This window comes from Perna viridis, chromosome 14 (genome assembly GCF_037379345.1).
Source record: "Perna viridis isolate PV_CMFRI_1.1 ecotype Kerala chromosome 14, ASM3737934v1, whole genome shotgun sequence".
Lineage (NCBI taxonomy): Eukaryota > Metazoa > Mollusca > Bivalvia > Mytilida > Mytilidae > Perna > Perna viridis.
In genome coordinates, this window is record NC_142458.1 from 16,524,857 (window position 1) to 16,550,517 (window position 25,661).

The window sequence follows — 25,661 nt, forward strand, 5'->3', positions numbered from 1 at the left end:
AAAATTTTGGTTACTTTCGGAAAAAACATTTCCAACTTTAAACGTTACATGTTGTGTGCGTGATTAGACGTCCACCAGATGTACAAGAAAACTCCTTAACATAACCGCGTCATCGCCGTTTGTGTATAGTTTAGTAATGAGTTTTCCTTTTTCTCTAAGTGTACGTCATAATATGGAGCTGAAATCATAGTATCTGTAATGTCTTTTATTGCAAATTTTGTTTTTGGGTGGTTGCGACACTAAAATAGTTAAAAGACAATACGTCGTCAATAAAGCAGAATCTGAGATCATAGGATCTGGTTAAACGATGTTTTTTTTTTTTGATCGATCAGCTATATAAAGTCAGCCTAATGAAAATAGAGGAACAGGTCAGCAGAAAGTGGAGCACATTTTTTTCCATTTGGAATGCCGACCATGTGTTGAAAAACGCGTCCACAACAATGAACACATATGTTGACGATAAATAATTCAAGCATTTTGACAACATATTCTTCTGTATACTGGAATGTTTTTTACCACGTATAAGGAATTTCCACCAAGAACTACGTATTTGTACCAAGGTTTACAGTTTTTTTACCATGATGCATGATGTCGGAATTTCAACCTAGTATGGGGAATAGTAGTATAAAGTCTTGATGCTATTATATTCTAATAATAATCTAGCATTTAGGGTGTACAGATCACCTTTCATGATCCACACTGAATTAATTACACTACAGGAGTAACAAGTGTCGTGGAAAGACTGAAGACCCCTTTGACGGATTAAAGATGTAAATCTGCATTTTCGATATTGCACTTACAGATATTGTTAATATAAGATTGCTTTAAAAATCATGTCAATGAGAGCTTCTCTTAGACTAGGTCCCAATGTTTGCGTATGATATAAACAAAAACATAATTTATTTAAATCTCAGAATTTATTGTTAGATGTCATCTGTTTTATAAATTGTGTTTTAACCAATGGAATGTTCACTTTCGATTCTTGTGCGCATTGATATAACACTAATGCTGTCAAGTTTTCATTTTTTTTTATCTGATTGAGTATAATCATGAATTTTTTAATTGATGACAGAAAATATGTGTAGGTAGTGTAACCAAAACAAAAGACTGGTTAGCGATATGGAGGATGTAAAAATATAATAAGTAATGTAATCAGGTGCATTCATAGACGGAATACAGAATTAACTGCATAGAAATGCAGGGAGTCACTTTTAAAAAGTATTATCAATAATTTATATTAAAAACGACACTCTAAAGGTCCCCAAACAATAATTGAATATTCTAAGTCGAAATGTTACCATTTTATTTTATGTAAAGCAAAGAGTTGGAGGTAGAAATTCAGGTATGTACATGCATTTATTTGATTCATATTTACTTTTTATGGCATTTAGTTTTGATAGTGACCAGAATTTCTGTTTAATTTTTTTTCTTTGAATTCAGATTCCGAAATGGGGAGTTTAAAATGAATTCATTACATGCATTTTAGTCTTTTTGCGTGGGATGAAATATTTATTAAATAAACCTGTTAGCATTTATGTACTCAAATATTGAATAACTCTTGCAATGCTAAAAACAATCAACATCATAGACATTTTCGTCGACGAAATTATATAGGACGAAATTTTCTACATCGGTATTGGGTGCCAAATAAAACTTAAAAGCACTGAAAGCTTAATTTCAGTTCGACAGGATGTCACAACTTTTGGAGCTTCCATAACAATCTTTTTCATTAAAAAAGGATTACTATATGGTTTTATATTATCCTTTGAATTTAGATACGTTTTCGTTTCCGATATGCGGTAAGACTAAGCCTGTCAGGCTGTAGCCAGATAGTCCGAAATATTACCATACTGGTTATACTGGTCTCACTTATTAGCGTCTACAAGTGCCAAGAAATGACAGAAATCGTCAAGATTTCTAGACAGAGATTATTAAATTTCGTCTTTCTACAGGTTACACATGCCTCATTTTAAGTATAATATAAAGAACTGCGCTTTTTCACGATATATCTAAAATACAGACGAATTTATGAATATTGACATGTTAATAATGCCATTCAATGGTTAATGATTATAAAGTATCTTAATAAACGACAAAGTATTATGTTGTTAATATTGAACAAAATTTAGTGAGTGAAAAATTTCATTTTAATGCAATTCATATAGGAAGATTTTTTTCTAGGTAGAAACAGCGAGATTGAGATGGCATGTTCGATTATTGTCTATCATTCATTGTTTTTTATTGATAATTTTTATTACAAAATGTCATATGTCATGCACATATACCTCATATCTGATACACACTGAATATTACACATGTTTAAATATGTATCACATGCCGTATTGACCAGCTCCAAGAACTACGTAAGGGTTTATACGGCAGTTTATACAGATATTGACTTTAATGATCATTATATCATAAATTTAAACTACACATCAAGCATGCTCGTAGTTGGGATTTGTTAAATGGTATGAGTATCCGTGTACAATGTAGGTATAGGGGTTTAATGTAGCGTATATGATATTGGGTAAACGATACAAGATTTAAGTAATCAATTAAAAATCATACGCAAAACATCGTATATTTTAATCTAAATTATACAATAAAAAGTTTTCTGTGTAATTGTTACGATAAGGAGTGTAAAGTAATGTAGGTATTTTACCATTCGTATCACCAAACGATTATATAATGATGCACCATACTCAAGGTAACCAGCTGGGCCGTATAAACATGTATAACAAAAACCTTAGTTTTGATTATAAGACTAATTTTGTAATCTTTTACAGATGCAATATTCTTAATTTCTATTCCACATAGCATTCCTCATCCGAATATATTTTTCCATATAACATATATTGGTAAAATTGGATTACTTGGTATAAATATAAATGTGCAATTATATTTTAGAAATACATTTTAAGTGGCTTTTTATGTCTAGATCACCTTCGCGGCTATAAAAACAGTTCTAGACCAAATAATAAGCGTCTGTGGTTGCCATTTACAAAAAGTTTTACGTAATTATCATGCTAAAAAAATCGAAATAGTAGCTAATAGCAAACTGTGGAATAACAATACAAGAATGACTTTTAAACCATTTAAATCATTTCATTGAAAGAAAATTGTAACTAGATAAAATTGAATTGACTATGTTTTAGTGTTCAATACATAGCTACAACATGAAAAGTCCTTTCGGAATATTTTCAGCATCCGCCAAAAGTTGTAGATATCTCGGTTTGAAACCGAACTTGACATTAACAGATCTTTACAATGGGATATTGCAAGACGTAGGAACTTCTCAAGCATTTAAGTTTACTGCAGTATTTAGGTATTTTCGGATTATTGGTTGTTTGTTTGTTTGTTCGTTTAGTTGTTTTTGTTTTTTGTTTTTTGTTTGTTTTGTTTTGTCTTTTGTTTTCTTTGATGGGGGGTGTGGGGGGTGGGGGGGTTTTCTTTCGGATAATTAACTTTGTGAGTTGTATTTATTTGGTGCTCTCGGAGAAGTATGATTTCGCCGCAAGTGCACCAACAGTGTTAATAGTGCTCCAAAACGAAGTCAGATTTGGAAGATATTTGGTTTTAAGAGTAAAAAGGACATGCCGAGATTAGTTTTGAGGTGTCGAGACATTTTGAAAGTAGCTATTGTCATGAAAACCGATTTTCCCGCCAAACTTCAAAATGTTTCGATTTGAATGAAATTTGGTTTTTTAAAGGTGCAAAAGAAAAGAAAGGAATCTAAATTTTTAGTTTTGAGATGATTCTAAAAGAGCTTTTGCCATGGGAATAGATATTCCCAACAAAATATCAAAATGCTTCGATCAAGAGGAAATTTCGTTTTCAATGGGAAAATGATGTATGCTGAATCCATATATTTCCTGTCTATTTGGAGCATAAATGAGGCAGGTTAACATTTATTTTGTGATAGCTATAAAAGTTTGGGTGAACACTTTTTGCTCATTGAAAGTATATATTTCCTCAAGGTAAAGATTTCACAGGTGAGTGATCACCTATTGATTAGCTCTGACAATACCAACTGATCAGTTTGATTGTCTCAATAGCTTTATCAAGCCATTGAATTGCTAACCAGATTGTCAACAAAAGACTGTCATGGTTGTAGGAAAGTCATTGTTATATTCTCAACCAAGTTCAGCTACATTCTTGAAGTGGATCGTTACGGTGTATTCATCTGCACCTTATGATATAGAAAAAATGGCCCACAACGGTACTTTGTGTAATACATATGGCATTTGAGAATTCTTATGCATGTTTTTAATGATGATATATGACATGTAATGTCCTCCTAGTTTTAATGACGTAATAAAAAATGAACAAATATTTCAATGGATATTTTTATTATCCTGTCAAGATTGGTCAGATACAGGACCAATGAATAAAAGTAAAAAAAGACATTGCCAAACAAACTAATGATGTTGTACTAATTTCGATATAACGCTTAAACATATAGAAAATTAATTCATTCATAACATGTATGTTCATTTTGGTGAAAATGTTGAGCCTTAGTGAGGAAAAAAAATTATCTCTATTTCGGGAAATGAATGGGGCAACTAGGAGTACCCGACAATAAACATATTGTAACAACACGCTTCAAATGCAGGACTTCATGTAAGATAAATCTTTCAGCCACTTTGAAAGATACACCCATATTGACAAATTAGCTCAATTCTAACCTCATCGATAAGTATGAATATTTCTTCAAAGGAGCACGAACTACTTGGCAATTAAATTGCAACCAAATTGCCAATAAACATTCCATTGAGTTGTCTACTTCAGAGCCTGTCTACTTATTTTTAAACATCTCAATTACATCATTAATTATTTTAAGGAATTTCAGCTTCTAACTTATTTTGTTCGAAAGCATTTTAGGACTGTTGCATAATTTGTTTGTAAGCTACTCTGGTAAAAGTAGAATAAAATTGTTTCTGTTTTAACGAATAACATCTATCAAATGACCGTAAGCAATTCAGGTGATTGAAACTTTACAAAGGCGGATCGAGAGTTTGAAAAGAGGGATTGGCTTCACTTCCCCTTATCGAAATTGAGGATCAGCGGCTTTAGTTTAAACATATTTATTTCCTCTCGTATAAAAGAAGGGGATTAGAATCAAATTATTTTAACATTATGGAGGTCCTCTCCCATATACAAATGATTACAAAGAATGCATAATGACGGCAATTAAATACAACTAAAAAATAACAATAATATAAATTCAGAAAAGGCAACGCAAACAAACATGAACGATATGAAACTAAAACAAGGAAATGGAATAAATGAGATCTGACAAAAAGGGCGGGGAAAATGTGATAGATAGTCATCTTAAATGTACATGAAGTATTTTTCAAACATTTTAATTCATTTGATAAATTGATGAACACAGTCAAACATATCAGCGATTGTTTCATTACCATGGACGTTGTATTATGCTCTTTGAGTAAAGAAGTGCAATGTAGTAACTACTGTTTAAGACTATTAAGATTAAAGGCTTGTAAACTTTATTTTAGAGAGCATGATTCATTATTTTTTTAAAATCTGCTCAATATTTATAGATTACAGCACAAACATTTCAAGGTAAACCAGTAATTGTCAATAAGTTTACAATTACAATTAAAAAAAACACGAATCTGTAAATGTGGGCTCATAGTTTAAACATGAAGTCTATAGAATACAAATTGAACATATAAGTATTTCAGGATGTAGAAATGCAAATTCAAAGTTAAAATATGATAGAGTAATCAAGGGAACCAAGGTCATGGCGGTAATCAAAAGAATGCAATACAGGGACAAAGTCCAGACATGGAAAACAGACATACACAACAAAGAACATAAAGTAAATAAAATCATACATACAAAGTAACAAAAGCAAATTAGCAACTCGGACTCCACTGAAAACTAGGATCATGTACCAGGTGCGCCGGTAGGGTAAGTGTCCTCTGCTTTTCTAGAAACACCCGCTGAGTTGCTCATAAAAAGTCAAGTCCGGGGTAGACAAACGAGGAAAGGAAAACTATGACCCGTTAAATACATCAGTTTTCATGGTGCAGATGGATACACCATAATGATCCACGAGTTCATGATGGCTTCTGTAGTGATGACTTTAATCCTGTAGGAACATAAGCCTGTTCCAGAAGCCTATTTGTTAGAGTTCTAGCGCGATACAAAAAGTCTGCGTAGTTTCGACAATCTCTGGCAAAACGTATGAGCTGTAATACGAACACTCCATAAGCAGGTGCTAAAGGGATGTTGCCCCAGATGAAAGGAAAGTTGACAATTCTGAATGAAAAGTCATCACTTTTGTCTTAAAGTTTGGTCAGAAGTTTTCCTTTACGTGTAGGTCAAGATATGAGGCTGACCTTACAGTGTCTGTAGTATCCTTTACCTCAATTTCTTTGGGGGTAGATGCGATGTATCAAATCTCCGAAATTAGGATTGTTTAAAGATAATACGTCATCTATATAGCGGAAACTGAGATTAAAGAATCTAGCCAAACGATCAAATCAGCTATAAAGTCGCCCCATAAGAGTAAAGGAATAGGTCAGCAAGTAAAGGAGCACCATTTGTTCCCATTGGAATGCCGACCGTTTGTTAAAAAACACGTCCATCACACTGGACAAATATGTTGTCGATTAAAAATTCCAGCATTTTGTAAAAATCTTCCTCTGTATATTTGGAAGATGATTTGGAATTATTTCTTACAAAGCATGAGGAATCTCTACCAAGAACTATATATTCGTATCTAGGTGTGCCATCTTTTTTTGGGGAAAAACAACGATTATAATGTTTTTAAGGATTTTAACTGAGTATGGGGAAATAGAAGTATTCAGTACTGAAAAAATCATAGGTTTTAATGCTATTATATTCTGATAATAGTCTTCAACTGATTGTCTCCAAAAGATCTTTTGAATTTTTCATGATCCACATTGAATTAATACCACTACGGGAGTAACAAGTGTTGTGGTAGGACTGCAGACCCTCTTTGACAGTTGTTAGTATAGAAGTCAAAAGTTTTGAAAAAGGTTTGGTGGTACATTTTGCAGATCCAGCTACGAAACGTTGTTTGTATGGATTCTTGTGAAGTTTAGGAATCCAGTACATAGACGGTAAATCACAATCATCGTCCTTGGTAGAGAGACCAAAAGAGAATAGCACAGATTTATGATTTTCCACAATCTCTTCTTTGGAGAGTGTGGTAGCAGTATAGGTCTGATCACTGCTATTATTTTCTACGTCTACCTCTGATAATAAACATTGGATGTAAAACGTTTTACAGACAAAAACAATGTTGTTTTGGGCATTGTCTGCTGGTACGACAACATCTTTGTCATCTATAGTAGACAATGTTTTTGCTACATAGGAGTCTTTGAAAACTGTAGTAAAACGTCTGTTCAGGGATATTTCATGTTATTGATTTTATTATTGCTTTATGCAAATACTGAAATAAGTATTTCCGTTCTACTGTTGGGTAATCGATGAGCCCTCGTGATTTATGCATCCGCTAGATAGGCTTGGGATATACTAAGTCATTTTTTCATGTTAAAGTAAATATTTGAAACAAGCACAAACACTATCACACACAGTTATCACGATATGTACTGTTGTTTTATCTTTATATTTGGTAGTGTTGTTAAGTTGGACTACAGCTATGAATCATGTAAAATGTGATTCATGGGTAAAAAACCTACATATTTTCATTTTTGGTAGTTTGTTTGAATTGCCATAGTAAACAGAAATTAACGTTCAGTTTTTCATAAAACCAGTGTTCTTAGGAGAAAAAAAATTACATAAGAATTATATACATATGCACTGTAGATTTAAAAATTAAGGGAGACAGCTTTGTAAATGATACTAAAACACAATAGAATCTATTGAATTGTCAATGTTGATTATCTCCTAAGAGCAGACAGATTTTAATGAATAATTACACACTTCATAGTATAGACCTGTAAAACAAATTACAAAAAATAAAAATATGTAGCCTTTTTTAGGGGTATATCACATTTTTTCAGATTTTGCATGATTCTTACAAAGATAGATACTTGAGAGTAATAGGTTCTTAATCGAATATATATTGAACATCTTAGATTTCATACTATGCAAATGTGGATTTTTTTAGTCTTTTTCACTAGTAAAGCTCAGTGGAAAGAACAAGTACAATAAGAGATATAATTAGGGACGAGCGTCCATTCAAAAATATTTGTAGGCAATGTAGCTATAGACCCTTTTGTGGTAAGCTGGTGAGCATGCTCAATATACACTTCTGCGAGGTAGGGCTTGGGTATAACAAAAGAATTTTCCTCGCGGAAGTGTATATTGAGCATGGTCTACGCATGCTCATCAACTACCCCAAAGTTAGCACAAAAGGGTATATTGACAGAAAGAAGACCAACAGTGCGTATTACTATTGTTGATGTTTGAAAAACTACAAATCGTAAAGGCGCTTGTTTTGATTAGAATATACAAAAAACTTTATCAAAAATCAAAGACGAGTCTTTGTGACCTCGTCTAAAATAGGTCGTATTAACCCAAAAGCATCAAATAACGAAATGACAGCTGGTTGCAATACTTATGGTATGAATAAATACCATATTTTGCTTCTTATCAAAACCTAATTGATATTTTGTATAGTACGATTAACAAAACTGATCACGTTGGTTTCAATAATTATGATTAATCGTCTTAATTCTAAAGCACAAAATATGAAAATTCAGTATGGATTTTACTTGAGGTTTAACAGGGAAGCTTACTAGTTATTTCTGCATTATTATCTCACTGATCAAAGATATATATTTCAAAGCTTGTATAAGTAAAACATAAGTTAATCACTGTAAAAAGATTGAAAAGTTTGTAATGCTCGATGTTGAAATGCCGACCTGTCATGGCAATAAAACATCGTTGATTTAAATTTTATAAAGCACAGAATTTCTGTCGGACTGTAAATTTGTTAGGTTTAGAAAGGAGTTTGGTTTACCCAGGTTTAAAATATATTCAAATTGATACAAAGGGACATAAAAAAGTGTCTGGTTTAGGCATGATTCAAAAATCTAAAATTTAGGACACAAAGCATTGAAATTTTGGACAAACTGAATGATCAAATGAATGATTAAGACAATGCTCGTTACAAAAGGTAATGATTATCATACCAAAAACTGATAATAGTAAGAAATGAGAAAAGTACTGAACGTATAGACACAATCTCTTGGCATAATCCAATGGCATAATTTAAAAGAAAATTCCTAATAAGAAATATCAAGGCAAAAACCGAAAAGTTGTCAACAATACCAACCGTTCTCAGTTGCAGTTTTTACAGGCATTTCCGATGGAAATATTTGGTTAAACCAGGTTTTATAGATCCATCTCACGCTTCCGTAAAGGGAAATCGTCTAAAGTATATCGCAAAACTATCTTAAAGGATAAAAAATGAAAAAAATTCTAGATTTAACAACACTAAAAAATTTTACCATAAGGAGAATATTCTAAAAATAATCGGTTCATTACAAAACAAAACAAAACAAAACAAAACAAAAACAAACAAAATAAAAACAAACAAAAAACATAACAAAAAAAAAAAGTAACAAAAACAGAACAAACGAAACAAAAAGAAAAAAGAAAAAAAGAAATTTTTATCTCGGTGTATAATACTTTTGAGTTGTGATTTCACTTGAGTATGGGGAATAGTAGTATAAAGGTTGACATAAGTCTTGATGCTATTATCATAATGTCGTGGTAAGACTGCAGACCCTATGTCAGTGACATCTATACATATTCTAAGCCACATTTTGCAAATGATATTAACTCAAACTGGACTTATCTAACTCCACATTTTTTTCTGTTTTAGACTTTTAGTTTTAGCCAATGAAATGTTCTCTGGAAATTATTATGCGCATTGATATAACACTTATGCTGTTACGTTTTCAGCATCGTAATTGTAATGATGAATAATTGAATTGTTTTAATCATAGATAATGTTATCATGTGTACATGGTGTGGACAATGTAAGCAAAAGCAGTCGATAATATAGCATTATGCAAAAGTATAATAAGTCATGTAAATGTGAAATATTCATTAAAAAATAAAAATAAAAAAAAATGTTAGCAATGATTGTTAATGAAAACGACACTAGAAAAGTATTTAAACAAGAATGGAATTTCCTAATTCGACTTTTAGCCATTTGTTTGAATTGTAAAACACACAACTGGAGGTGCATATCCAGGTATGTACATGTATTTATCTGATTCACTAATAAATTGAGAGTTTATAATTACCAGAAATTTCTCTTTTGATTTCGTCGAATTGGAAAATTTGAAACAATTAGACGCAACTCTATCCGGGTTTAAATTTAAAAAAAAAAACCAAATTAATCTGTAAATCTTAAAGTATTAACGACATGAATATTCTTGTCTATGATGTTAGCGAAAAAAAAAAAAAAAACTCATGGACAACAGACAATCAAATTTGGAGTTTTTTTCTATTTTGTTTTTATCTGGAATCCGTTAAAATTACAACCCGGGAAATATGTTATGTATTTAGTAAATGTTAACAAAAAAAAATAATAAAAAAAAAATAAATAGAGACTTTTTAAAATTATATGCTTAAAAAATTAACATTAAAGAAATGTTCATTCATTAAAAGAAATTATTTATCTTAGAAAAGAAAGTGTTCTTTTAAATGATAGATTTAAATTACAATGCACTAATCAAGTTGATAAAACATATAAAACATACCAAGGTTCTTAGTCAAGAATTACAAGGCATTATTATAGAATACAAAGCGTAATGTTCAAAATATTAAACAACTTAAGAACTTAAGAACTTTAAATATCAAAAACAGAAAAGTTATTGTAACCGTTTTTATGTATTTCACATTTTACGATTCAAGTCATTGTAGATAACTAGCTTTCAGGCGTATAACAATACGTTGTGATAAATCATAAACGAAAATTGCATAAAATCTGTATCGCATGCCGTATCAACTCGCTCCAAAGGTCAGCGTAAGGTATGATATGGCATGTGGTACAAATTTTGACATATCATGTTCATTATATCATTTATTTGACTTGACTTGACTTGACTTGACTTGACTTTTTATGAGCAACTCGGCGGGTGTTTCTAGAAAAGCAGATTACGTTCTTTTGATTATCGCTGTAACCTTGGTTCCCTTGATTACTCTTTTAACTACATCAAGCGTGTTCCGTGTAAGGATGCGACATAGGGTGTGGGTATGCAATATATGTCTTGGGGTGTTTTATACATATCTAGAGGTGTGATATAGGGAAAACTGATTGATTATGTCTTATAATTTGCATATTTCCATTGACTGTTTTGAAGTGACCTATTTTAGACCTAATCATGACTTGTCACAGTTAGGTCATGTCAGCTTTCAAAATTATGATAATTTTAACTCAAACTACTAACATTTGAATTAGATATAATAGTCATCCAAAACGATATATCCTTTTTATAGAAGGATAAATTCTTAACTTTGAGTGTCCTAACTTACATTGTAGCACTCATACAGGTGTTTCGTTCTTAGTTTCTTTTCCATTTCCCATTCCTCATCCAGAATGTTTTACGTAATTATCATACTAAAAAAATCAAAATAATAATAAAATAAAGTAGAATGAATGATACACAAGAATGGCTTTTAGACCATTTAATTCATTTTATTAAGTAATTATTGAGAAATTTGTTATTTGATAAAATAGAATTGATGTTTTCAGCGACTGTCAAGAGAAGATTTTAGATATCTCGATTATACACCGGAATTGCCCCTAAATGATTAATTCAACGAGGTTTGGCAAGGAATTATTTAAGCTGTAACTATTCACATGCAAAGGAGACAACTAAAATCAAACAGAATAATATATAATACGTGCATACCTCAATCATTAAATATATATATTTCCTCATTTAAATCATATCGACTGAATTTAACAAATAGAAAACTTCACTCCAAAACATCGTCAATGTTGCTATATGGATATTCATGCTTGTGTGAGTCGTTCTTAGCCGACGCATAGGAGACCACATCCCTGCATCCAAAACTGAATTACGTAACTAGTTCTGCTCGATGATATATCAACACGGTTCAAATGTGCTAGGTTTCGTATATGGTAATTTTTTAAGCATTTGTTGAAGATGATAAGTACATATGGACTTGATTCTGAAGTATTGGTTTGTTTAAAAACCAGGCAAGTTTTTTTTATTATATTTCAAGATAATTGAAAAAAAATAATCTGCTCAAGTACATTTATTACTTGTTTATAATAAATCTTGCTGTTTTCATTTCCTTCATTTCAATTTTCTATATAGCGTGAAATATGTTTTGATTGGTTATAGAGTACAAATTCTAACGTGATATATTCTCATAATTTTCTGTTGTAGAACACGTGACGAACTTTCATTTGCTCTCTTAATGGGATTAAAGAATACATGAATTACTAATCATAATCTGCCGGTTTTAAAGTAGAGCTGTACTTAAGTTGTAAAAACAAAAGCCATTTTCATACAAATATATGAATTTCTTACAAAGAGAACGAAATGCTTCATATCTATGCAATTAAAATGCGAATACACATTTTCATTGCCCAATGTAGAACTCCACTTTAATGCGTCTGTTTTATATTTTCTAAAATGAAATTACATCATCCATTTTAAACGTTTTGAAAGGATGTCAGTTTTAAACTTTTTGTAATTTTTTTTGGTTTTTATTCTCTTAAAATATATCATCTATAAAACTGACGGCAAATCCAGAGGCTTGTAAACATGTTTCAACATTAAATACAGTCACTGTCTTAATTGAAACAGTATGTACTGAAAACTGACCCCACAGTCGATTCATTCATTATTGACGCTATTCGTTGCGTAAACGTTGATTTACGTTATATTGTAATATATGTAAAATCTGCGATGTTACGCGATATTTTCAGACAGTCAGACCCACTCTTAAGTTTTTGCATGTTTAGAATACTTGCATCGACCGTACCCCAAATTAGCTCCAGTTCCGTACCGTTAACGTTCCTCCACTACTCTGCAATGGCAAAAGTAAAGCTGGTATGGAACAGACCAATGTCTTGGAGTTTGGGTATCGATCATCGATCAAAGTACTAGAATTCCACAAACATGAAAGATTTTTTTCTTAATTTATCAACATCGCTGTTCGAAACAAAGAGTTTTAAAATTTTTCTTAGATTTATTACAGGAACGTGAAATTCAGGTAATGAACAAGGCGTAACTGTTTTTCACAGCCATTTCTGCCATACAGGATTTAAACTGTAAATCAGTATTTCAATTTATGCATTTGCGAATATTGAGAACTTCGTCAATAGCATATTTACTAGTTACAACAACTTGAGGAGCGTCCCTCTTGCATACTTTTAAATGCAAACCATAAATGTCCCTTCATTCCACGTTTTTCATAATTCAAATATTTTTTTTTACTAATTGAGGATTCATAAATCAATGTTAACTCGAAAATGTTTGTCGGTGCGTCATTATGTATCTGTTTTACAAACTCTATATCGTGATAGAAAACAATGCATTACCTTGGATTAAAACAATATAACAAATTTGTATCTATTTCAATGTCAAAAACAAATACATAATTTTTATATCATAATCAAAGGGCATTAAATATCTTCATTTAAAACTAATAGCCAATGAAGTACAGGAGATAGATGTGTGAAAATAGCCACATTGAAAAAGGTGAAAAGGATTTAAAAAACAATAAAGCGTTATAATTCAACTTGATTTGAAACAAACCTTCTGTTTGGTTGTTTGTTATAGTAAACCAGGTTTATTTTGTAAAGGCTGATCTTGTACTTTGACGTCATTAATCGTCCATTGGTCAGCATTCCGCAGTTCAAAAGAAAAGTAAATGAATTGAAATATTGATCTTGATTTCTATCGGAAAGATGCGTTACGTTCATGATAAAAATGAATAACTAAAAGTAAAAAGAGAAAACAATATATTAATAATATGTAAGTCCATCATCTGTATTATGTTTGTAAGAAACATAATATTTAACAATAATATCTGCATATCAAAAATGAAACATTTTAAAGCAGCGTATGAGGCGTGTGTTTTTTTATAACTTTGGCCTAAAAATCCTGTTTCTCAGGTAAACGGTGGTCTACAAAGACGGGGAAAGAAGAAAAGTGGCTCATAGCTTTTAAATACCTTAATGGCTGATACATAAAAACACTATACGCAGGTGAGCTGAATATATTACTGTACATGGAAAGGAAATTTATAATTTTGAAATTATAAATGTCTTGTTTGTTTTTGTACTCAGATGACTATTGTTGAATTCGAAATGAAGGTATAACAATAAGTGGAGAAAGATGAATCTATAGTCACTCAAATTTCCGGTTATGGTCGATAAATAAACACAGGAATTCTCCAAATTTATCAATTGAGATATTGATATCATTATAAATTATCGTCTTTATATCGATACATAAAATTAGTAACTAAGGATTATATAATAATAATAATAATAATAATAAAACATTATCGAGGACCTCAACCGATGTATGAACATAAACAAGTAGCAAATCAAATTTTTGGGCTCAAGTTCCGGTTCCAGGTAAATTGGCAAATGTGGATATCTTTATGTTTTCCTGAAATGCTACAATTTACTGATCTGAATTAAAATTTGGATAGGCGGATCATGGAGGCGGGACTTTCTCCTTTTCCTTTCATAATTTTGGTGATAATATTGAGACAAAAGCTGGAAATCACCCAAGCGGGAATCTTAAACCAGTCTGAACTTGGACTCACACGAAGTGAAGTGGATAATGACTCATTATCTAGATTCACTTACAATGAATATTCCAATCGACAGAAACCTACTGATAGAATGAAAAAAAAAAAACCTTTGCTTCTGATGATCGACTGTCTTCAAAGTCGATTGGTTGCGCAAGTGTCGCTGTCTTTATTATCGTTATCTTTTATCATTCGCTGAAGATGCGTTAATATTTTCAAAGTTTGCAAAATACTACGCTTGTAATTGGAAAGGATCATAAGGAACCGTAAAAACCATTTTAACCGTAATAATTATCTCATTGATATCTGTTTTTCATTTGTATAAAACAAAATTAGGAACATTAATATTGTCCTGCGCATGTTTTGTGTTTATTAAATCATTTGCTTTTTAATATGTTTTTTGCTTTCCAAATTTCTGATTCGGATAATTGACCAAATTTTCTTTCCTTTTTTATTTAATTGATGTTCCACCCACTGCCTGATTCTTTAATATAATAGCACTTAATGATACAAAAGACTAGATAGTTCCATTAGCAGAAGAAAAAAAACTTAGTCGTTGTTATTTTTCGAGGTGTTGAATTCTTTGCATGGAATTTTACCAACGTCATATTTAGCACCGTTCTTATGATCATATTAAAAATTACACTTGTGCATAATAATATATCAAACGAATGATAACCCATTAACCAACGTGTATAAATTATACGAGTATATAAATTACTCGTGCGCTCAGTTACCTGTCTATTAGTATTTGAACACATAAACTCTAGGTCACGCCAACGTTTACTTAATTTCCCAGTAAGTTGGACAGTTATACAACAAAATACATATTTAGTTTCTTTGTTCGAAATTATGTTTTGTTTTTAATGCAGGAAATATATAACAAGGGACCATAATTTTTTATGTGTTAAAAATCCCGCCCTCAAGGGAGGTTAAAAAGGCGGTCGCTATCCGACGTGTTCTGTATGTATTCATTCACAAGAACTTACGGCCAAAGGGAGATAACTCTAACGGTAACGTCATTAAGTACCGTCTTACCTTCAATCAGTACAACAAATTTTCCTTTATGGTGATGTTCATTTAAGTTCTTAATTTTTATTAAATGGTTTGCTTTAGTACCAATCCACATAAAATTTAGACACCATTAATGGCAGATTTGATATTGGTATTGATCTGTATAGTAGGGAAATCGTAAATTTATCTCCATCTTTTATCTACCAAACAAGGGGCATAAATCTTTCATTGATAAACGTTTTATTTTATAAATACTGAAGAACAAAAGAAACTTAGCACACAATGAAAATATCATATTATACTTTAAGCGTTCTTTGTTGTGTATGTCTGGCCTTTGTCCCTAGATAACATTCTTTAAATTACCACTATAACCTTGGTTCCATTGACTTCTCTTTGTCAGAGTGGTTAAAGGCCGTGAGGTCTTTAATTTTGAAACGAATGTCAGTTTTAAGTAAGTAAATGTGTGCAAAGGCTACATCAGTTTTCAAAGACCCCGATGTAGCAAAAACAATGTCTACTATATATGACAACTATGTTGTCATACCAGCAGACAAAGCCCAAAACAACATTGTTTTTGTCTGCAAAACGTTTTACATCAATGTTTATTATCAGAGGTAGATGTAGAAAATAATAGCAGTGATAAAACCTACGCTGCCACCGTACTCTCCAAAGAAGAGATTGTGGAAAACCATAAATCTGTGCTATCCTTTTTTGGTCTCTCTATCAAGGACGATGATTGTAATTTACCGTCTATGTACTGGATTCCTAAACTCCACAAGAATCCATACAAACAACGTTTCATAGCTGGATCTGCAAAATGTACCATCTCTTTCAAAACTTTTAACTTCTATACTCACAACTGTCAAAGAGGGTCTGCAGTCCTACCACAACACTTGTTACTCCCGTAGTGGTATTAATTCAATGTGGATCTTGAAAAATTCGAAAGATCTTTTGGAGACAATCAGTTCAAGACTATTATCTGAATATAATAGCGTTAAAACAAATGATATTTCAACACTGTATACTTCTATTCCCCATACTCAGTTAAAATCCCGACTTAAACACATTATACATCGTTGTTTTTTCTTTTCAAAAGAGATGGTACACCTAGATACAAATACATAGTTCATGGTTCCTCATACTTTGTAAGAAATAATTCCAAATCATCTTCCAAATATACAGACAACATATTTGTCCAGTGTGGTGGACGTGTTTTTTCAACAACCGGTCGGCATTTCAATGGGAACATATTGTGATCCTTTAATTGCTGACCTATTCCTTCACTCTTTGGCTTACTTTATAGATGATTTGATCCGAAAGAAAGAATATCGTTTGGCTAGATCCTTTAACCTCAGTTTCCGCTATATAGATGACGTATTATCTTTAAACCATCCTAATGTCGGGAGTATTGAACGATTGAATCAACATAACGATACGTTAAGGCTGTATATTTGATCTGTACACGTAACTGCATTTGAATTAGAAAAAAGTAAATTTTGTTGATTTCTAGACATGCATGTATTGCAACCTGACTGATATTTCTAACGAAAGCTTCTAAATGTTTAGTATAGTTATGGCGATCATAAAGAAAACAAAAGGACCGAGATATAATCTATCTAATATATACAGTATAGGAAGAGAAATGTACAAAGAATTGCTACATGTAACATTGTACGTCTTTTTCACATTATATAAGATTTGTGTAGATACATTTAAGAGGATCCCAACTAAAAATATGAACAATATCAACACCGTGATATAAACTTGTTGTGAACAGTATTGTTGATCAACAACCAAACTGTACAGTTATGTTACTTCTCTGTGATGTAAGTACACGTTTATAAAGAACGATTGTCTCATTGTTAAGTGATATGCAGATGTAATTTCCCACTGATACTTTAATTCGGCCTTTGTTTGTTTTGACTTGTATAATTTTTATTTTTTTGTAGTCAATTTTGTGTAATTCGATTTAAAGTAACCTTAACAGTCATTACTAAAGTGTGATTCAAGCTTTTTACAAATATTGAAACATATATCTTTCCGTCCTGTCTGTGTTATACTCAATATGCACTAGTTAAACATACTGACGCAATGTCGGGCTATGGAACAAATAAAGGAGTGTTTCATCCTAAATTCCTTTTTATCTAAATCTTTACAATATAATTTGATTGGAAACAGTACTTCAGAATACTTGATACATTTTATAAATATATGGAACAGCATAATCACTTTTACGCATTTATCACTATTATAGTATGTATCATTAAAGACGAATGTTCATTCCAAAACACGAGTAAAGACACAAATGCATACACCGAATTTACATGGGTCGTCTTTACTAGTTAACATCTCATAGTTCTTGTTGTATTCATGGATACTTCATTTCTTATCGAAACAAAATTGCTATTTTTTGCCTTAAAAGTTATTTGAGAAATAAAACATTGTTGACATTGTGAAACACATAATATGACATTAAATAAAAATGTTTAGAGTTAAAATGGAAAACTTATTTTTTGTTACAATACTTATTATATAGGTCATATTTATATGAGATGATTAAACTCTGAAGACATCAAACACGTACAACATGTTTTCCCTGACCAGTAATTTAAAAATATATTTGCTTTAATTGTTATTAGCCATTTGTATAATTGCTCATATTTTGGAATACATATCCACCTTAGTTAGAAAATTAGGAACACAACAACAAGTGAAATTGAAAGCATGATGAACGATTACAACATCAGCCAACAGGAGCTGGGGTGGACCGCAAAGTCATCTGTAATATTCTTATCAAAGGAAATGAATTACTTTGGTTTGTCATTGTCGCATTAATCAAACTTAGTTTTTAAAGCATGCACATGTTAAACTTTGTGGAATCACTGTACACAGATTTAACCGTTCATACCTTAGTGCTTAAACGTCCTTCTTTCATTCTGCTAAAACATTTTAATAATAGTTACAAATCACATTACAGTGTTAAGTTTTTTGACAAATTGTATTTATTCAAGACAGGAGAAAAAGATATATTGAGTGATCAATTAATGATAATTAAGGCATATTTCTAAATTAAATTTAAATATCATAAAATGATAAATATAAGCATGTAAATAAAAAAACATGATCATGGTCATGGTAACAAATCTCGATTTAACATATGGTTATATCGAGGCAAAACCGGGAAAGTTGGGAAAAAATGCAACGGAAATTGTGAGCTAATTTAGATTTAATATCGAGATAAACCTCTCATTTTTATTTCAAGGAATTGCCTTCAGAATATTGTGAAACTTAATTATGTGAAAATTAGAAAAAAATGTCTTGATTTTTAAAATATAAAAATATTGCAACATAATTTTCCAAATAAAGTTTTGAAAATGATTCTTATTATTTGTTTACATGTTAATGCATAATGGACTAAAAGTAAATAGCATCCCGTTTGAATATGACTTGTTTTTATAAAGATAAAATAGCACTAATTTATATATTAAATTGCAAAGTATATTTATCAAAAGCATTTAGTTCATCTGTGATTATTCATGTGCATTTAGCGTGACATTCATTTTCACACAAATCTTTCGAGTAGAAATTTGAATTATTATACATTTATGTAGGTAATTTTATCAATTGTACTTTTTTCAGGTATTTTTTATGCAATACAATTTATTTTAATTGAAAACTATGGTTTTGGTGAAAGCAACGAAGCGTGACGTCATCTTTGTATTGTTCATGTTCTTACTCAAATGCAGAAGCGAAGGTTGGTAGTTGTACAAATAATATCTGGAAAGATTTAAGTAGCACTCCAGATAAGATTCATGCAAAATGTGATTCATGGTTGGCCATGGAAAGCCTTCATATTTCTATTTTTTGATACTTTATTGAAAATATTATAGTAAATAGAAATGAACATGTTGCTTTTCATATTATCCATGTTCTTGGAGATGAAAAATTATATAGCATGTACTGTAGAATTCAACACTGAGGGAAATAAGTCTGTAAATGACACTAAAATACGATAGAAAGTGTGGGATTTTCAAAGTGGACTATCTCCTAAGAGCAAACAGATTGGAATGAATAATTATACATTTCATTATGTAGATCTATAATGCAACTTAATAACAAAAATAAAAATGTGTAGCCTGTTTTTGGTTGTATCATTTATTACAGATTTTGCATGATTTTTAAAAAGACTACTACACAAACGTTTGTTTTTATTGTTAGACTCTAAAATGACTAAATACTTTTTGTCTACACAATAAACAACAATGTATCTATATATCTATATATCTATATATCTGTCATTGTAATTATTTGAAGAAAACTTTTTTCCTACTAAGAATTTTACTTTATGTTTTTAAATAAAAAATATGCATATTCCCTCATTTGCAAAGAAATACTATATACGACCAGATGAACTCGTTTTCAGTTTTGCGTGTATGTTTTTTATTACAAATTTGACACGTTCTGTTGATTGAATGTAACATGAGTAAATTCTTCATTTAAAAAGGAATTCAAAAACGATTTAAAGGGAATACAATGCGCAAAAGGAAAGCAAGTTGAACAAAATAAAGTCAATACATATAGAATGATATATGGGATGATGTTTGTCTGCTTTGTTGTGTTAGGATTTCCCCGTCATTAATTGATGACCGATGGGTGGCCTTTAGCGGCCATTATTCATCCGGGTGTTTGTTGTCTGTTTGATATATTTACCATATAGATTTTCGTTATAGTCAAGATACACATCATACATATGTTTATAGATATGCAAACATAAATCGCATTTTTATAAGGGGTTTTCATGTATTTTGTGAAATTATTAGATGTCATACGTTTTCTGTATTTACAGCATGCAGAAGGTTCATTGTTTCGATTGCTTTGCCAAATATGCTAAGTGTAATGAACGCAATGATTATGATCAGTTTTTTGTCAGGGATATCACTAAGAACTTGAACAAACTGTTATGGTTATCCAGTAATATTTCATTATTAAGTCAGAGGTGATGTTCGTAATGTTTAATTTCAATACATTCTCATAGTTGATGAAGGAAGCATAAGTGGACGTCAAATTTTCAACTGTTTTAAATAAGCGTGCCAATTCATCTTTCATACTTACATGTAAATAATTAAAATATTGTTTAGAAAACTTGTTATTTTCTTATTATTGCGAAAACTGCGTCCGATATTAAACTGTTAAAATATGAATTCGCATTATAGAATTTTCAACATAACTATTATGTTTATTGTTTCAATAACAAAAATGAGTTGGTATTTGACTTAAATAACATAATCTCAATAAATTCTGAAATTTACAGCATTAGAACTCAATTGATATCAAGATCGTGCTGATGGTGATGATAATGAAAGAAAACAAAAATTTGGTTTTCAGATAGATTTGATACAGTTCAGATGACTCTTATAATCAATCTGTATATCTTTTTATATCTGCCCATTTGTATCGTCATATATCAGAAATAATCTACTTTAAATTAAAGTGGGTTTAAACACTATTGCAAATAACTGTTCCAAGTCAGAACAATTGTGGTGTTTTCCAACTTCCCGGTCTTTCCCTTGATATTTCCTTTTTGATCGTTCATGTTGACTTTTGCATACGTTTTGTTGGTTCTGTGATTGTGTTATTACCCTTCATCTTATTTATTTAGATTTCATTTCTTCTTTATTTCTAAAGAGGCCATAATTTGTGAGGGAACATTTGGTAACATTACTTGTCCCAATGACGGATTGATACATATAGATGAAGCAAGGTACGGACGAACACAATCCGGGGAACCTGAATGTAACCACAAATCGTATAATTTAACTCCAAATGGTCCATGCTTCAATGATGTGCAACTTGTTCAGTGTCGTTTGAAGAAAACATGTCAACTCAATCCAAGAAATGATATAGTCCTATATGGAACAGATCCTTGTCGTGGCATAAAGAAGTATTTAAACGTGACATATACCTGTAAAATGAGTACGTTTATTAAAATTTACAGTGTTAGAGATCATGGTTCGGTGATAGACTTTATAATGAAGAGCAATGACCTGTATACCTTGCCAATGTTTATATTCCAGTTATCACGTTTACGCATCGCAAGCTTAATTTCGTTGACTTCCTATACAATGAAGTACCAGTCCACATAAAAATTCAGACACTACCAGTGGAAAAGTGATTCATGGTGTAGAAAAAAACACCAAACAAACAATGCCTTTTCATTCTACATATGGTATACATTCATATAAAGGTAATCATTTCTGCATTCAAGTCTGTACTGGTTAGAAATGCATACAGTTATCTCGTATTTGATCAACCATATCAAACTAAATCAAGAACGTTAACTCTTGCAAATGACAAAATGTAAAATCCATATTTTTTTTTATTTCAAAAGCGCAATAAACGAATGAAAAACTAAGACTGGTTATGTGATCAGTAACAGTTTCTGAACAGAAGATATAAAATTAAATTTGGTGGGTTTGTTTTACATGCATGAATCACCTTCTGTCTAATTTTTATAAAGACTGCTGCTTAATACTTTACGCTTTATGCACACAATCTCCATTTTACAACTAAATATGATTTTCACTATTATATCTATATATATTTAAATATTTATGTGAAAGCATCACATCAATTGATTAAAATACATTAATGTAAGTTTAAATAAAAATCAAATCAAAGCGTTTCATGACACATGCCTTGTTAAAATATACAATATAACATATTTTTTTAAATTGGAATCGTTTGAAGTCAGTGATATCAAAATCAAGCATCGCAGTGTACTGGCTTTGTCAAATCGGCCTTGATATTTTAACTGAGACACATTTAAGTTGTCGATGCTTTGAAAGTATCTCAAATTATTACCGAACATTTAATTTAATATTTTTTTTGCCGATGATAGATTTACTTAAATTCATATTCGCTGGAAATAGACATTTATCAGTAGAGGATTTCATTATCATTATTTGTCAACAATATATCACTTTGATATAAAGACGTGACACATATTCGTTCAATAAAACAAATGAACCGGTAGTCAGTATTTCTGGTTTTTAATGATTTCATAGATCAGAAATAAAAACTACATTAACATTTCGAGAGTGTAGTCTAATCAAGTATTTGTTTCCATAAATAACGAAATTGACACGATGCCAAGAGTAGTCTGGACTTGTTTGGATTGTAATGTAAACACAGTTTGAACGTGTAACATTGATAGGAAGTTATTTAATTCCAAAACGAACTTCTTGTAACAAAATGACAGAATTTAGATAGAAAAGGAAACGTGTTAACGTTTCAAGAAACATATCCCGTTTGTTTGAAAACTTCAACATTCTGATAAGAAAAGTGATTGTAAACATAACACATAAACAGTTTAAACGCATAACAATTAAATTCATACCTTCATATTTTCATTTTCAGATACAAGTGCTGAGACAAACGGGACGAGAAAAAGCACTATAATTCCAACTGAAGAGAATACTAAGACGTTAACAACAGAGGAAGCAACGACAGAACAACAAACGACCTCGGTATCACCAAACATAGTTTCTAAGGATTGTCGATGTCGATGTTCCGATGTCGGAACAAACCGATGGGAATACCTCTGTAAAATTGGACTCACTCGGAGTGAAATGAGGTCGATAATGGCTCACTATTTAGAGACACTAGTACAGAACATTACAATCGACAGAACATCTACCGACAGAATGTATCGTAAAAAAAGATCTGCGTCAGATGATCGAGTGTCTGCAAAGTCACTTGGTTGTGTAGGTGTCGCTGTCGTCGTTACCGTCCCAATTTTATCATTTGCAATAGATATATTAAATATTTGCAAAATGCGACGCTTGTTACCAAAAAAGAACATCGGTAACTATAGAAAATAACTGCGTTATACTTGAATGATTGTCGCATAGATATTTGTTTTTTTATTGGACTATAAAATATGATAAAATGAAACCTGCTTAAACAGAACCCCTTTTGACTTTAAAATTGGATCGGTTTTGACAAGTGTTGGGTTTATTAAGGTTTAAATTACATGTAAATTGACGTAAAGGACTTTAAAACTGTTCAGATTAGACAGGTATTCAGATAATTCACGGTTCTGTTAAAACAGGTTTCTTTATATTATTTATTGGAATAATGTTTCATTTTGAATTTAATAAGTGTTTCAAAACATTCATTGAAGATGTATAATAGATTGTTATTAGTCCTTACCACGTAAGTAAATCTTTCCAAATTATTTATGGGGCTCTAGCCGTTTTTTCTGTTTGTATATTTTTTGGGGTTCTTTCATGATAAACGTTCAGGTTTCGTCGTTTGTTGTACTTTTGGTGTTCCCGATGTTGGTTTGACTAATTTGAAGAGAGACTTTTTTCAAAAGACGCTTATTTTTCAACTTTATTGCACCCACCTAACATACAGCTGAATTTGTGTATATGTAATTTATGATAAATGACCTTCAATATATGGTCGATCATAAAATAAAATCGTGACCATTTTGTAAAATTAACGTCTTTTTGACGGCCATGAGTTTTTTTTTTTTTTTTTAAAATTACATTACATTCGAATAAGCTTTCTTTATAATGAACTCAATTCATTTACAGGCGTTAGTAATGTCACATTTTGTTGTAATAACAACCGTCAGAGTATATATACAATCAATCTCAAAGAAAAAAATGTCAAATAATGCTTTAAGGCCAAATATTTCTTCTCCTTGGTTTCAAGTCGAAAGTGACGCTGTATAGATTTGAACATTGGCATTTTACTAGTCTTGGCCTCGTGCAATAGAACACTTGATCATTCTCAGTACCTGAGGACAAATATTCTGGTCTATTGCATCCAACCCATTTAATAACTGTTTTATTACCTAATTTGTCTATGAGATATAATAAAGAATGAAATAATTTTTTTTAACAAGATAAAACCTTATATTCGCCATGAAATTCCTCAAATAGGATACTTTTTGTGTGCAGTATTCCCTCAATACGTTAACGGCCATTTGTATTACGTTTTTAGCATTCTCGGAGTCCCGGTTTTTTAAAATAATTTACTTTCGAGTTCTTCGTCCCCGACATTGGCAAACCGCTCCATTTTTACGAATTGGCAGATGAGTCCCACATCTACGTTTTTACACATGAGTGTTTTTGTGTGTAAATTCCAATTCTATGAAGCGCTTAAAAAAAGTTCAACCAATCAAAAGGCTTAGATAAAGGTCATTTTGGGGTCAGTGCAATAGACTCCTCAAGGAGGCTATTGCACCGTGCAATAGTACATCAACAGTGCAATAGATCGCCCTGTCCTGAATGAATTTTGAAAATAGAGAAAAATATGTGTATACCTTATAATGAGGTAATAAAATTGTCTCTCTGCACTTCATTACTGAAAGCTGGTATTGATTATATCACTTAATTTCTCGCTCCTCTCTCTTGTTTTCTACTTCCCCAATATCCAGAAAAGTTTAATTTTACTATAAAGGTGCTTGAATCAACATTACTATTTTTTAGTTAATCTTTTATTTGTGATGTGTATGAATTTAACATAAAATATCATGCATCATTCTTTACGGCATTGATGTTTATTTGAGAACCGAATGCCATTTGTAAATGAAGAACTGAAATAAATATACATTTACAGTTTGTTTTGTATGGGATATTTCTCCAAATCGTATTTTTGACATAAATGAAAAAAATCAAATCATTAATACTGTAAGAACTGAAATAAATGTACAACGTTATACTACTTGGTATATTTTTTCTGTTTGTTATGTTGGCATAATTTTGTGTTGTGCAAGTATATTTGACATTTGAACAGTTATTAATAAATCTAAGATACTATTAGCTGAGAAAGTGTACAAAAAGAGTGATACTAAGATTTCA

At 31.1% G+C, this 25,661-nt stretch overlaps 1 protein-coding gene across 3 annotated transcripts; it reads left to right on the forward strand.

The window, feature by feature from the left end:
* The first annotated feature begins 1,299 nt into the window (after window positions 1-1,299).
* Window positions 1,300-25,124, forward strand: LOC148598398 (uncharacterized). 3 transcript variants are annotated; one of them, XR_015918649.1, is made up of 5 exons: window positions 1,300-1,342; window positions 19,429-19,543; window positions 21,475-21,762; window positions 23,206-23,866; window positions 23,900-25,124. XR_015918649.1 is itself a non-coding variant. In XM_088561770.1 (4 exons), the coding sequence occupies exons 2-4, from the start codon at window positions 19,468-19,470 to the stop codon at window positions 23,667-23,669; spliced, it is 828 nt and encodes a 275-aa protein (XP_088417896.1). In that variant the 5' UTR covers window positions 1,300-1,342; window positions 19,429-19,467; the 3' UTR covers window positions 23,670-25,124. The 3 variants fall into 3 exon arrangements, 2 of the variants coding, with proteins under 2 accessions (XP_088417896.1, XP_088417897.1); XM_088561770.1 differs by having other exon boundaries at window positions 23,206-25,124; XM_088561771.1 differs by lacking the exon at window positions 1,300-1,342 and adding an exon at window positions 8,636-10,222 and having other exon boundaries at window positions 23,206-25,124.
* Window positions 25,125-25,661: the final 537 nt, after the last annotated feature.